At 52.1% G+C, this 15468-nt stretch overlaps 1 protein-coding gene and 1 non-coding gene across 2 annotated transcripts; both read right to left on the minus strand.

Moving 5' to 3' along the window:
- Positions 1-6872: 6872 nt before the first annotated feature.
- Positions 6873-12531, minus strand: LOC132320329 (keratin, type II cytoskeletal 1-like). Its single transcript, XM_059832609.1, has 7 exons — positions 11950-12531; positions 10337-10554; positions 9579-9639; positions 8870-8965; positions 8346-8510; positions 7393-7518; positions 6873-7097 (listed from the first exon to the last, which is right to left on the minus strand). The coding sequence occupies exons 1-7, from the start codon at positions 12529-12531 to the stop codon at positions 6873-6875; spliced, it is 1473 nt and encodes a 490-aa protein (XP_059688592.1).
- LOC132320396 (U6 spliceosomal RNA) lies at positions 8197-8308 on the minus strand. The gene has a single exon (XR_009484557.1). It is a non-coding gene; the product is annotated as a U6 spliceosomal RNA (small nuclear RNA).
- Positions 12532-15468: the final 2937 nt, after the last annotated feature.

Here is a 15468-nt window from a genome sequence, read left to right on the forward strand (position 1 = left end):
GCTCGATCCCCATCCTCCAGAGCTGTGGCCACCTCCCGAGCTCGAGCCTCCACTGCCTGAGCTTCCTCCTCTTCCTCCACAGATGGACCCGCCACCACCAGAGCTCGATCCTCCATGACCTGAGCTTCCTCCTCCTCCTCCAGAGATGGAGCCTCTCCGGCCAGAGCTTTGGCCACCCCCAGAGCTCATCCCTCCACTGTGAGGACTGCATCTGCCACTGCCAGAGCTCGATCCCCATCCTACAGAGCTGTGGCCACCTCCAGAGCTCATCCCTCCACTGCCTGAGCTTCCTCCTCCTCCACAGATGGACCCTCCACCACCAGAGCTTGATCCTCCATGACCTGAGCTTCCTCCGCTTCCTCCTCCTCCAGAGATGGAGCCTCTCCGGCCAGAGCTTTGGCCACCCCCAGAGCTCATCCCTCCACTCTGAGGACTGCATCTGCCACTGCCAGAGCTCGATCCCCATCCTCCGGAGCTGTGGCCACCTCCGGAGCTGGAGCCTCCACTGCCTGAGCTTCCTCCTCCTCCTCCACAGATGGATCCGCCACTGCCAGAGCTCGATCCCCATCCTCCAGAGCTGTGGCCACCTCCGGAGCTGGAGCCTCCACTGCCTGAGCTTCCTCCGCCTCCTCCACAAATGGAGCTGCCACTGCCAGAGCTCGATCCCCATCCTCCGGAGCTGTGGCCACCTCCGGAGCTGGAGCCTCCACTGCCTGAGCTTCCTCCGCCTCCTCCACAAATGGACCTGCCACTGCCAGAGCTCGATCCCCATCCTCCAGAGCTGTGGCCACCTCCAGAGCTCATCCCTCCACTGCCTGAGCTTCCTCCTCCTCCTCCTCCTCCTCCAGAGATGGAGCCTCTCCGGCCAGAGCTTTGGCCACCCCCAGAGCTCATCCCTCCACTGTGAGGACTGCATCTGCCACCCCCAGAGCTCGATCCCCATCCTCCGGAGCTGTGGCCACCTCCGGAGCTGGAGCCTCCACTGCCTGAGCTTCCTCCTCTTCCTCCACAGATGGACCCGCCACCACCAGAGCTCGATCCTCCATGACCTGAGCTTCCTCCTCCTCCTCCAGAGATGGAGCCTCTCCGGCCAGAGCTTTGGCCACCCCCAGAGCTCATCCCTCCACTGTGAGGACTGCATCTGCCACTGCCAGAGCTCGATCCCCATCCTCCGGAGCTGTGGCCACCTCCGGAGCTGGAGCCTCCACTGCCTGAGCTTCCTCCTCCTCCTCCACAAATGGAACCACCACTACCAGAGCTCGATCCCCATCCTCCGGAGCTGTGGCCACCTCCAGAGCTCATCCCTCCACTGCCTGAGCTTCCTCCTCCTCCTCCTCCACAAGTGGACCCGCCACTGCCAGAGCTCGATCCCCATCCTCCAGAGCTGTGACATCCACCGCCTGAGCTTCCTCCTCCTCCATACCTTGAGCCTCCTCCTCCTCCACAAATGGACCTGCCACTGCCAGAGCTCGATCCCCATCCTCCAGAGCTGTGGCCACCTCCAGAGCTCATCCCTCCACTGCCTGACCTTCCTCCTCCTCCTCCTCCACAAGTGGACCCGCCACTGCCAGAGCTCGATCCCCATCCTCCAGAGCTGTGGCCACCTCCCGAGCTGGAGCCTCCACTGCCTGAGCTTCCTCCTCTTCCTCCACAGATGGACCCGCCACCACCAGAGCTCGATCCTCCATGCCCTGAGCTTCCTCCTCCTCCTCCAGAGATGGAGCCTCTCCGGCCAGAGCTTTGGCCACCCCCAGAGCTCATCCCTCCACTGTGAGGACTGCATCTGCCACTGCCAGAGCTCGATCCCCATCCTCCAGGGCTGTGGCCACCTCCGGAGCTGGAGCCTCCACTGCCTGAGCTTCCTCCTCCTCCTCCACAAATGGAACCACCACTACCAGAGCTCGATCCCCATCCTCCGGAGCTGTGGCCACCTCCAGAGCTCATCCCTCCACTGCCTGAGCTTCCTCCTCCTCCTCCTCCACAAGTGGACCCGCCACTGCCAGAGCTCGATCCCCATCCTCCAGAGCTGTGGCCACCTCCGGAGCTGGAGCCTCCACTGCCTGAGCTTCCTCCTCTTCCTCCACAGATGGACCCGCCACCACCAGAGCTCGATCCTCCATGACCTGAGCTTCCTCCTCCTCCTCCAGAGATGGAGCCTCTCCGGCCAGAGCTTTGGCCACCCCCAGAGCTCATCCCTCCACTGTGAGGACTGCATCTGCCACTGCCAGAGCTCGATCCCCATCCTCCGGAGCTGTGGCCACCTCCGGAGCTGGACCCTCCACTGCCTGAGCTTCCTCCTCCTCCTCCACAAATGGAACCACCACTACCAGAGCTCGATCCCCATCCTCCGGAGCTGTGGCCACCTCCAGAGCTCATCCCTCCACTAACTGAGCTTCCTCCTCCTCCACAGATGGACCCTCCACCACCAGAGCTTGATCCTCCATGACCTGAGCTTCCTCCGCTTCCTCCTCCTCCAGAGATGGAGCCTCTCCGGCCAGAGCTTTGGCCACCCCCAGAGCTCATCCCTCCACTGTGAGGACTGCATCTGCCACTGCCAGAGCTCGATCCCCATCCTCCGGAGCTGTGGCCACCTCCGGAGCTGGACCCTCCACTGCCTGAGCTTCCTCCTCCTCCTCCACAGATGGATCCGCCACTGCCAGAGCTCGATCCCCATCCTCCAGAGCTGTGGCCACCTCCGGAGCTGGAGCCTCCACTGCCTGAGCTTCCTCCTCCTCCTCCTCCACAAGTGGACCCGCCACTGCCAGAGCTCGATCCCCATCCTCCAGAGCTGTGGCCACCTCCAGAGCTCATCCCTCCACTGCCTGAGCTTCCTCCTCCTCCTCCTCCTCCTCCAGAGATGGAGCCTCTCCGGCCAGAGCTTTGGCCACCCCCAGAGCTCATCCCTCCACTGTGAGGACTGCATCTGCCACTGCCAGAGCTCGATCCCCATCCTCCGGAGCTGTGGCCACCTCCGGAGCTGGAGCCTCCACCGCCTGAGCTTCCTCCTCCTCCTCCTCCACAAATGGAGCCGCCACTGCCAGAGCTCGATCCCCATCCTCCAGAGCTGTGGCCACCTCCGGAGCTGGAGCCTCCACTGCCTGAGCTTCCTCCGCCTCCTCCACAAATGGAGCCGCCACTGCCAGAGCTCGATCCTCCATGACCTGAGCTTCCTCCTCCTCCTCCAGAGATGGAGCCTCTCCTACCAGAGCTTTGGCCACCCCCAGAGCTCATCCCTCCACTGTGAGGACTGCATCTGCCACTGCCAGAGCTCGATCCCCATCCTACAGAGCTGTGGCCACCTCCGGAGCTGGAGCCTCCACTGCCTGAGCTTCCTCCTCCTCCTCCACAAATGGAACCACCACTGCCAGAGCTCGATCCCCATCCTCCGGAGCTGTGGCCACCTCCAGAGCTCATCCCTCCACTGCCTGAGCTTCCTCCTCCTCCTCCTCCACAAGTGGACCCGCCACTGCCAGAGCTCGATCCCCATCCTCCAGAGCTGTGGCCACCTCCGGAGCTGGAGCCTCCACTGCCTGAGCTTCCTCCTCTTCCTCCACAGATGGACCCGCCACCACCAGAGCTCGATCCTCCATGACCTGAGCTTCCTCCTCCTCCTCCAGAGATGGAGCCTCTCCGGCCAGAGCTTTGGCCACCCCCAGAGCTCATCCCTCCACTGTGAGGACTGCATCTGCCACTGCCAGAGCTCGATCCCCATCCTCCGGAGCTGTGGCCACCTCCGGAGCTGGACCCTCCACTGCCTGAGCTTCCTCCTCCTCCTCCACAAATGGAACCACCACTACCAGAGCTCGATCCCCATCCTCCGGAGCTGTGGCCACCTCCAGAGCTCATCCCTCCACTAACTGAGCTTCCTCCTCCTCCACAGATGGACCCTCCACCACCAGAGCTTGATCCTCCATGACCTGAGCTTCCTCCGCTTCCTCCTCCTCCAGAGATGGAGCCTCTCCGGCCAGAGCTTTGGCCACCCCCAGAGCTCATCCCTCCACTGTGAGGACTGCATCTGCCACTGCCAGAGCTCGATCCCCATCCTCCAGGGCTGTGGCCACCTCCGGAGCTGGAGCCTCCACTGCCTGAGCTTCCTCCTCCTCCACAAATGGACCTGCCACTGCCAGAGCTCGATCCCCATCCTCCAGAGCTGTGGCCACCTCCAGAGCTCATCCCTCCACTGCCTGAGCTTCCTCCTCCTCCTCCTCCACAAGTGGACCCGCCACTGCCAGAGCTCGATCCCCATCCTCCAGAGCTGTGGCCACCTCCCGAGCTGGAGCCTCCACTGCCTGAGCTTCCTCCTCTTCCTCCACAGATGGACCCGCCACCACCAGAGCTCGATCCTCCATGACCTGAGCTTCCTCCTCCTCCTCCAGAGATGGAGCCTCTCCGGCCAGAGCTTTGGCCACCCCCAGAGCTCATCCCTCCACTGTGAGGACTGCATCTGCCACTGCCAGAGCTCGATCCCCATCCTACAGAGCTGTGGCCACCTCCGGAGCTGGAGCCTCCACTGCCTGAGCTTCCTCCTCCTCCTCCACAAATGGAACCACCACTACCAGAGCTCGATCCCCATCCTCCGGAGCTGTGGCCACCTCCAGAGCTCATCCCTCCACTGCCTGAGCTTCCTCCTCCTCCTCCTCCACAAGTGGACCCGCCACTGCCAGAGCTCGATCCCCATCCTCCAGAGCTGTGGCCACCTCCCGAGCTGGAGCCTCCACTGCCTGAGCTTCCTCCTCTTCCTCCACAGATGGACCCGCCACCACCAGAGCTTGATCCTCCATGACCTGAGCTTCCTCCTCCTCCTCCAGAGATGGAGCCTCTCCGGCCAGAGCTTTGGCCACCCCCAGAGCTCATCCCTCCACTGTGAGGACTGCATCTGCCACTGCCAGAGCTCGATCCCCATCCTCCGGAGCTGTGGCCACCTCCGGCGCTGGAGCCTCCACTGCCTGAGCTTCCTCCGCCTCCTCCACAAATGGAGCCGCCACTGCCAGAGCTCGATCCCCATCCTCCGGAGCTGTGGCCACCTCCGGAGCTGGAGCCTCCACTGCCTGAGCTTCCTCCTCCTCCTCCACAAATGGAGCCGCCACTGCCAGAGCTCGATCCCCATCCTCCGGAGCTGTGGCCACCTCCGGAGCTGGAGCCTCCACTGCCTGAGCTTCCTCCTCCTCCTCCACAAATGGAACCGCCACTGCCAGAGCTCGATCCCCATCCTCCAGAGCTGTGGCCACCTCCAGAGCTCATCCCTCCACTGCCTGAGCTTCCTCCTCCTCCTCCTCCTCCTCCTCCAGAGATGGAGCCTCTCCGGCCAGAGCTTTGGCCACCCCCAGAGCTCATCCCTCCACTGTGAGGACTGCATCTGCCACTGCCAGAGCTCGATCCCCATCCTCCGGAGCTGTGGCCACCTCCGGAGCTGGAGCCTCCACTGCCTGAGCTTCCTCCTCCTCCTCCACAAATGGAACCGCCACTGCCAGAGCTCGATCCCCATCCTCCGGAGCTGTGGCCACCTCCGGAGCTGGACCCTCCACTGCCTGAGCTTCCTCCTCCTCCTCCTCCACAAGTGGACCCGCCACTGCCAGAGCTCGATCCCCATCCTCCAGAACTGTGGCCACCTCCAGAGCTCATCCCTCCACTGCCTGAGCTTCCTCCTCCTCCTCCTCCAGAGGTGGAGCCTTTTCTGCCAGAGCTTTGCCCCCCCCCAGAGCTCATCCCTCCACTGTGATGACTGCATCTGCCACTGCCAGAGCTCGATCCCCATCCTCTGGAGCTGTGGCCACCTCCAGAGCTGGAGCCTCCACTGCCTGAGCTTCCTCCTCCACCTCCACAAATGGACCTGCCACTGCCAGAGCTCGATTCCCATCCTCCGGAGATTCCACCTTTTCCGCCTCCAGAGATTGACCCTTTCCTTCTGTTCATGCTACTACCCCCAGAGCTTATTGCCCCCTTCCCACTTTTCAAGCCTCCAGGTCGGACTCCAAAGACTCCAGTAGCACTCGCTTTGTGGTCAATGACACCTGCAAGAAATGGAAGTTATGTCCACCTTATTCTTTTCACCCAACAATATTGTAAGCACAGATGATATAACTGCTTTTTTATGGCCATCATTGTACCTACTCTAGTGGTCGTAGTAATATCTTTGAAAAGGAGTAACAACGATCTTCATTAGTAGATGTGCCTATGAAATATTTTCTCATGTGGTTCTGGCTTTTTTATATTATATTTAACATGACTTACGTCTTACTCCGTCCATGAACACTCGTTGCAGCCCTTCCTTTAAGAAGGCCAAGAGTACGGGTTTCTCTCTCCTTTAGTTGGCCTCTTATTTCCACAAATTTTAGGACTAGATTTTCTTTTTTCCTTCACTTCTGACATGCACCACATAGACCTATAGAATAAGTGACGTGTTTCCCTCTTCCTACAAATTTGGTTGAAATTAGCCAGTAAGTTCCCAAGTTGGTAATACAATGTTGACTTATTAATGCGTATACACATGTATTCACACACACACTCACAAAGGACTACCATTTGCTTCATTTCCCTAGGAAACTTGGATAGGAACTGAGATAGGTTGTTCTGATGGTACGTGTTAAGTACCACAGACAACAAGATGGTAACACTGCTCTTAAAAAGCAAAGCCAAACCTTGAGATACTTACAGATTGTGGCTGGTGAGCCTTCCTGTATCCTGTAAAGGAAAAGCAACATTGAGATAATGCATCCAATAAACATAAAAGTCAGTCTAGGCTCTATCAGTAAGCCAATGAAAGAGGTCACTTCTTCCAGGCAGCAATTCGTCCTGGAGATCTACCTCATAGCTCAAATAATGGGATGCACTGCTTTGTACAGGCGCTTCCATCCAGGTTGAGTAATTTGTACCTACCTGGTCTCCTCCTCCTCAAGAAGTGATCTATACATGGCAATTTCAATATCCAGGGCCAATTTCACATTCAGGAGCTCCTGATAATCATGAAGAAGGCGAGCCAGATCATCTTTGGCCTGCTGCAGGGTATTTTCCAACTCCTGAAGCTTTTCCTGGCCATCCTTGATAGCAGAGCTCCCACGCTGCTCAGCATCTTTAATGGTTTCTTGGAGGCTGGCATTCTGCAGAGGGCACAAACAGCATGTGTCCTTCCCTTCTATGGGACTGGGATTTTCAAACCCTTCTGGCAGTCCTTGGAAATTAAAAGACCTGCCTCAATGACAGAACTCAAAAGGTACAACATTAGACTGGGTAAATGAACCCAAATTAAATCCCAATATCTAAATCTGCTTCATTTTGAAGAGAAAACCTCATCTCTGGGTTTTCCTCCACAGGACAGGCTACGTTATACTGCACTGAGTTGCCAGGTAAAAGTGACTTAAATAGTTTAGTCATGTTGGAAAGTATCAGCTTTACCTTTGTCCTTGCAATTTCAATTTCTGGTTGCAGTCTTTGGATCTGCCTGGTAAGTTCCTGGATTTCCTTATAACTGTTCCTCAGTTGCTCACGTTGATTTACCCACATGTTCTGAAGGTCCTGGTACTGATGTGCAGAGGGAAGAGAAAAGACATCTTTGGTTTCACAGAATCACAGAATCATTAAGGCTGGAAAAGACCTGTAAGACCATCAAGTCCAACCAACACTCCAACCCCACCATGCCCACTACACCATGTCCCGCAGTGCCACGTCCACACGTTCCTTGAACACCTCCAGGGATGGTGACTCCACCACCTCCCTGGGCAGCCTCTGCCAGTGCGTCACCACTCTCTCAGTGAAGAAATTTTTCCTAATATCCAGACTGAACCTCCCCTGGCGCAACTTGAGGCCATCTCCTCTTGTCCTGTCACTTGTCACTTGGGAGAAGAGACCAACACCCACCTCACCACAACCCCCTTTCAGGCAGTTGTAGAGAGCAATGAGGTCTCCCCTCAGCCTCCTCTTCTCCAGACTGAGCACCCCCAGCTCCCTCAGCCACTCCTCATCAGACTTGTGCTCCAGACCCCTCACCAGCTCCGTCACCCTTCTCTGGACACGCTCCAGCACCTCAATGTCCTTCTTGGAGTGAGGGGCCCAACACTGAACACCACATTCGAGGTGCGGCCTCACCAGTGCCGAGTACAGGGGCACGATCACCTCCCTGCTCCTGATGGCCACACCATTTCTGATACAGGCCAGGATGCCGTTGGCCTTCTTGGCCACCTGGGCACACTGCTAGCTCAAAAAAATACGGAACGCTTCACAAATTTGCATGTCATCCTTGCTCAGAGGCCATGCTAATCTTCTCTGTATCGTTCCAATTTTAGTATATGTGCTGCTGCTTTCCATTGAGCAGACAGACTTGCCTCCCTGTCTTGTTGATGTCTACTCACCCTGCCCTGATACATGGCATCCACTTCAGCTTTGCTTCTCTGAGCGGTTGCCTCATACTCCTGCCTGACTTCTTCAATGATGCCATCCATGTTCAATTCCCTATGGTTGTCCATGGACAGAACGACATTGGTGTTGCCAACTACTGTTTGCAGCTGGGACAGCTCCTGCAAGGAAAACAAGATTTTGGATTTCAACAGCCCATGTGAGCAGTCCAGGTTGTGTTATGAGGAAAGAAATGGCACCCTCTGGCCTGTTACCCACCGGAACTTCGCTACCTGCATCCCAGACCCTATTGTTCCACCACCAGTTCTAATTTCCAAGTGTGTCTTCCAGCCTTCATGAAACACCAGACCCCCTTTTCACTCACAGGTGGAAAAGGACTTGTTAAGATCAAAGGCCAAGGATGATCCACTCTCCACACCGCTCTACAAAGTCCTGTTCAGGTGAAATTTCTGGGAACCTCCAAAAGATACATGTCTTTCAAGATCTGAGGGTAAGTTTTTAATCTGAGAAGCATACTCACAGCTTCATGTAAGCATCTGAGGAACTCAAGCTCCTGCCTCAGTATTTCCACCCGAACATCAAACTCCGTTTTTTGCATGTAGGCACTGTCCAGTTCCTGTAAAAAAAAGCCATAGGCATATGTGTATTTCTTTGATGGCAAACTCTCCACTGAAGTGCAATTCTTGCAAAACTTGGTACGTTTCTTGAAAGCCTTCATTCCTGGAGTCTAATAACGGCCCATGAATCTCAGCTTTCATTTGAAAAGCAATTGGAACAAAGGGAAAGGTTTTAATTCTCAGAAGAAAAGAACGGCTTGGAAATAAGCAAAATAGCTGTGGCAATAAATGTGTTCCTGGAGAAAATGCAAAATGTAGAAACATAGATTTCATTAATTCCTCTGATAAAAAGCTGTCTAAATTTTCTATTCTCCGATTCAAGCCATCTATAGACATTGTGTAACCCCTAATAATGATGTCTCACCGAGGTTGTGACTGAGTGAATAGAGAAAGACCAGCACTTTTTAGGTATTCGTCTTACAAAGGACTGATTCAGTCTCTAGAGGAAATTACTTCTCTCCAGTCTTGCAGTAAAAAGCTCAGGTTTCCAATTACTTCAGTTAGAGGAGGTGAAGGTAAGCAAAGACCCTGCTTTTGAAAACCTCAGCAATCATCCCCTTATTGCTTTATTTCTGAGGCTTTGATTTAGCTCAGTGTCTTGGATTACTTCACCTTTTTAAGCTCCACGAACTCCTCTTCTTTAGACGCGCGCTTGTTGATCTCGTCCTCGAATCTGTTGCAGCAGAGAAAAGTAATAGGTAGCTCATTGCCCGTCTTACTTCTTTTCAGTTAAGTGGGTCAGAAACCAAAGAGAATCATCCAAATGGCAATGGGTCAAGTTTTCATTTAACTGCAATTTCTGGCAGTGGCAAAAGCCATTGCAAACCCTCTGCAAAACTATATGCCAAATAAGCCAACAAGACTTCATAGCAATAGATCAGTTCTAACACCCTCGTAATTCTGAATGAAAATTCCCATTTTTCAGACCTGTGGACTTTTATTATCTTTTGGGTGCAGCTAAGCCAGAAGAAGTGACAACTCTTCTCGACCCCACCGCTCACCTCTGTCCCTCCCCTCCCTCCGGCTTGACCACAACTCCACAACTACCAGCAGGAGTAAGGAGTCCTGGGTTACTCATTGCTTGGGGGAGGAAGGGCATGAAGGAGGACAGGGGGAGAAAAGAGTGGCATGGATCTACAGGGCCTTTGATTTTCCTCTTACTGTTCTGGGTTCTACCCTCACCAAATCTGCTTTAGTCTTCCAGCCTCAAAGTCAAGTCCCATAATGAACCTCTTGCAGGGTAGTGCTATACTGGCCACAACACTCTTGAAGGTGCGGCACTAAGCTATGCCATCCCAGGGCATGATTATCCTTGCCTGGGAAAATTCCGACTCTACGGTATGCCTTTTCCCAGACTTGTGATTATTCACCTCTTTTTATAATCTTCAACAAGCTGAAGCATATTATACGCTTCTGGATCCAGCTGCTCCTTCTGGTTCTGGAGCGTTTCTAGCTGCCTCTGCAGGTTGCTGATGTAAGATTGGAAGAAAGAGGTGATATTTCTGCTCTCTTCTGGTCGGGCACTTTGCTGCTGCAGAAGTTCCCATTTGGCCATCAGAGCCTGGTTCTGCCGCTCAAGACATTGAACCTGAAAGGCAAAGCAGAAGAGTGTCTCAGCCACTGGAAAGCACATGGAGAAACACCGACATCAACATTAGTCCCTATAGCAAAACAAATCTTAATTAATATTTCCAACGCAGTAACATCTAGAGGTTTTGTCAGGTGCAACCAACTGCAGTAACATTGGTGCCAACACAGGAGACAGCTTAGACTAACGGGGGGGGACACCTCTTTTCTCCCAATCTGTTGCATAAGAAGGGTATGATTTTACTGCTGCTTCTCAAAGCTGATACTGAAATCTTTGCTGGCTTTTCATCTCTTAAATGTACGATATTTAGGGGGATGATTGGGGTGGAGGGAGACTTCAGCTGTTTCTGAAGTACCTTAGACACCCCAATACACAAGAAGAGTTAGCCCCCTCGCAGAAGGCCACACAGGACCACTCTCTTCCTAGAAATACCTTGCCTTAGAGAAGAAGGTCAGAAAGACCTATAACATGCAGAGCTGGTATTTCTGGAAACCAGAGGGATAGCATCTCTTCAGCTGGGACACTGAACAGGTTATAACCTGGAAGGTGACATCCAGAGGGTTTCAAAAAAAAAAAAAGAAAAAAAGTCAAAAGCACTCCTATTTTTCAGGACTAAGCATGCTTCAAACTTCTGGGTGTCACCAACACCTTTTCTGTAGGGTAATACAAGAAGCCCTTAAGACTTCACGTGTAACAAATAATACAAGCTTCCACCCTATGCAGAGACACATGTCACCACCCAAGCAAAGGCACATGTCAGGTCTGCATGGGTGGAAGTGGTTTTGAGGCTGTTTTGTTCCTGTGTCTGTGTGTAGAAACAAAAGAGAGGACAAGACTGCAGAGAGAGGTGAAAGCATTGTAGTGTAAACCAAGAAGGAGGTAAAGAAGAAAGATGTGGGAGCCACTGGCCGCCTGAAAGAGGCTAGGACCTCCAAGCAAAGAAGCAATTTGTTTTATAATTCCAAGAAATGCAACATTTTGCTTTGCTTGAGAAAAAGAAACAGAACGCATCAAGGATGTCCAAGTCCATCACCCATTTTTCCTGCTAGCGTCAACAATTCCCAGGCACCAGAATATTACTAGCCAGGCAGAAACCCTTTTCCTCAAAAGAGAAGGGAGTTAATGTGTCAGTGACATCCCAGTTTATTATTGGCCTGCCACAAAAGACGACTCAGAGATATTTATCCCAGGGCTAAATGCAAGTGATTCATGCAGCGGTGTTTATGGCAAGCTATTAAGAACTTCACACCAGCACAAGGGAATCTAGCCAGCGCTGTGATTTTGGGGGGGAGAGGATGCAATGTAAAGGTGTCCCCATGACTCACACAGGCAGAGCAGCACCCCTTCTATTTCCCCCTTCCCAGATAACAAGTGAAAAAGAGAACAGGGACTCACCTTATCGATGAACGACGCAAATTTGTTGTTGAGAGCCTTAATCTGCTCTTTTTCATCTGACCGCACTCTCTGGAACTCGGGGTCAACTTGCACTTGTATTGGCCTTAGCAGGTTGGTATTGACATGGACCTCCTCAATGCCTCTGCTAACACCAGCTTGCCCAAAACCCCGTCCAGCCCCTTGTTCACCAAAGGCACTTCTACCAAGGCCTCCTCCAAGTACCTCCCTGCCTGAACTTCTTCCACGCATGCTACCAAGCCCTGCTTCACCACCTTGAAAAGCTCCCACAAAATATCCTCTTCTACCAAAGCCCCTATCAAGGTGTCTCCTACCACCAAATCCCAGGCACCTCCCATATCCTCTTCCTTCTCCTGTGTAGCCTCCACCAGTATAAACATTTGTAAACCCACCAAGGTTGTGGAGACTCCTACTGCCGTAACCATAACCACTGTATCTTTCTTCTCCTCTATGGTCTTCACCATGGCTTATGGTAGAGGAATGTCTCCCACCACCCAGTGTGCCACAGTGAGCAGAAGAAGAACTGAAATTCCCATCCCCAAATCTGGAGAAATGTTGGCTCATAGCGTCGATTTCAGAGCGTTAAGAGAAGACGAGAGAGCAGGCGGGGAAGGTTGTAAAACAGGAGGAGAAATGCGAGTGAAGGATCCTCAGCTCCTCTGGTGGGGGTGACAGAAGTTCTCCTTTATATGTTCTGGAGGAGTTAGTCTCCATTCCGTGGTAATTAGCAGGTCTGTTAATGTTGTTATTGAGTTTGGTTCATCAGGCAGCAATTAATGGCTGCCTGAAGAGAGGTCAGTGTAAACACCCCACACCAATAGAGGAATTGTGAAATTCCCCAAATGCCGCTTGACTCATGAGATATGCTCAGATGAGATTTCCTTATCTCATTAGCCTGCCCTCCATCATTAATTACAGTTTGCACAGTTATCCATGCACATTACCATGGCTCGTTCTCTCTCAAATTTCCCCACCTCTTTTGGCATTTCATTTCATGAGACAGAAGGCCTTGAGATTGTCCTCATATTGACTTGGGGGTGGTTCACCTTGCTTCACCGCATCAGCAGGAGTACCTACTACAGAAAGCAAAGACTACAGCTCCCTTACAGCCTCATAGTCTCATAGAATGGTTTGGGTTGGAAGGGACCTTTCAAGGTCATCTAGTCCAACCCCCGGCCATGGGCAGGGACATCTTCAACCAGATCAGGTTTCTCAGAGCCCCGTCCAACCTGACCTTGAATGTTTCCACTGATGGGGCATCCACAACCTCTTTGGGCAACCTGTGCCAGTGTTTCACCACCCTCATCATAAAAAATTTCTTCCTTATATCTAGTCTGATATCTCCTCTTAGGTCCTGATTTGTTAGCTTCCCATTCTCTCTTTTCTCTCATTCCCAGTATATCCACCCATGAGTAAGTATTGCTTCTGCAGGGAGAGGGAAGGTGTTGAGGTCTGGTCTTCTCGCTAATGGCATTAAAAAAAATAAACCTGCCTTTGGTTCATAAAGCTGAAATAGTGTCTAGAAAACAGGAAAAAAATGGAATCTCTCTGTATCAGTTTTAGCTTTAAATGAATAGATACGGAGTTTTAAATGGGAAAGAGAAAGCTCCGAGACAAACTTTAATCAATTAAACCAATCTTTCAACTATTAAAGATTAAGATGAGATCACCTTAGGGAACAGGTGACCCATCACTTCCATAGACTGGACTCTTGGCCCTTCCGCTGTGGTTGCTCCAGCTCTTCCATGTGGGAATAGTTAGACCATGATCTAAAACTGCCTGTTTGTGGGGTGGTTGTTTTTGAAGGCCCTGCTACTGGATAGCTGAGATATCAAATACAGAGCTGGGCTCCAAGCTTTTCTACACAGATTCTCTCACTGAACATCTGCCTGATCCATCCCTCTTTCCTCTCCTCATCTCTGTGCAAGACTTCACCTTCCCGGTCTGAGCACGCTCCGGTGCAAGACTCAATGGCCATGGACTCGTTAAAAAAGCATTTGGGAGCCAAGTCCTGCTGCTGACAATGCCACCGAGAGTCTTTAGCCTTGACTAGTATCTCAAGAAGACAACTGAGATCTGGTACACTGTCTCCAAAAGCACTGGTGGAACAATTTCCACAGGGCGAGCCCCTCCGCTTTGTCCCCTACACAACGTTAGGAGGAGCTGGGCTTCACCTGAAGGGGATGTTCTTCCTTCCAAAGGCGCTGGATGAAGCCACACTGTGAACCCTTCAGTTACATAGCGGTTATGTGGTCACAGCTTTGCAATCCTTGCTGTGGCTCCATTTGGAAAGTGCCTCGTAAATCCCCTAAATGAAAGGTTTGCAGGGAGGGATTATTAGACCAGCTGTTATTAGACCAGCTGAAATATCTTGAGGTGGACAAGATTTTGGACGCTCAGAGACCAGATGAAGGGCTTTTCCCAGAAGTAGACACAGTGTTTTCCAAACAATCAGATGAGAAGTACTCCTTTTTCCTACCGAACTTGGTCTCTTCTAGCCTTGCACCAGCAATGGCCACCTGGTAGCCCAGACCTTCCATTTGTGCTACTTTTTTGTCATTAAACTTTACTAGTTACCTACATTTTGCTGAGCATTTCAACCAAATTTCCCACTGAATTCCCCCTTTTTATATACGTATATAAAAATCTGACTTGGATTGAGAATGCTGTGTCCTGCTGGAAAGAATAATTACGGTGAACAGACAAAAAGTGTAATGACCATGATTTTAAAAAGGGGGCGAGGGGGAAATCTGGAAACAGACCCATTTCAACACATCTGGGTAAGGTTTGCCAAGGCATTAGGATATTACACAAATATCTTTCCTATCCTGTTTTAGTTGGGCTCAGTACTTTCTAGATGCTGGTGCATCTCAAGAGAAACCAATGTAAGTTGTCCTCTTTCACTCCCATATTTCAGTCAAGCTGAAAAATGCTTTCAGAACTGTATCCGCTGCCTACAAAATTCTGTGTAGGACAAACTGTGTCTGAACAATGCTGAGACTGAAACCCCTGTGTGGCCTTGGAGCCATTATTAGGCTCAGGTAAAGATTAGGAGGACAATATATGACTTCGTATCAGGAGGAGGTGAGACACAGTGGACATGACCCATGATTTTCCTTGTGAGGTCTGAGCTAAAACATCCCTTTTGCTTGCCTTAACAATTCCTCAGCAACATGCAGAACAGTTTCTAAAGGGCTGCTGCTGTTCACCTGTCTGTTGAGCTTGTGAATGACTACTTTTGGTGCAATTCATCTTCATCCCTTCTCTTTCCACTTTGAGAGTGGCTCATTCCAATGCACACTGCATCAGACAATACTTCAGATCATCCACATGGATCTTGCAAGGAAGTGTTATGACCTAGGGGAGGGAACACCCATAGACCAAACAAGCCAGCTCCGTGTGGAACAACAGTTAGATAGATCTCTATCCAAAATCATTGCCCTAAATACATACATCAACTTGCTGCGTGAAGCAAACGAGGTGGCAATTCATACAGCACCA

This window comes from Gavia stellata, chromosome 35 (genome assembly GCF_030936135.1).
Source record: "Gavia stellata isolate bGavSte3 chromosome 35, bGavSte3.hap2, whole genome shotgun sequence".
Classification (NCBI taxonomy): domain Eukaryota; kingdom Metazoa; phylum Chordata; class Aves; order Gaviiformes; family Gaviidae; genus Gavia; species Gavia stellata.

Coding starts and splice junctions, on each gene's coding strand:
- LOC132320329 (XM_059832609.1), bottom strand. CDS start 12,531: ATGAGCCAACATTTCTCCAGATTTGGGGATGGGAATTTCAGTTCTTCT. Junction 10,555..11,949: donor TTGCGTCGTTCATCGATAAG/GTGAGTCCCTGT, acceptor TTTGCCTTTCAG/GTTCAATGTCTTGAGCGGCA. Junction 8,511..8,869: donor TCAGATGCTTACATGAAGCT/GTGAGTATGCTT, acceptor TTTTCCTTGCAG/GAGCTGTCCCAGCTGCAAAC.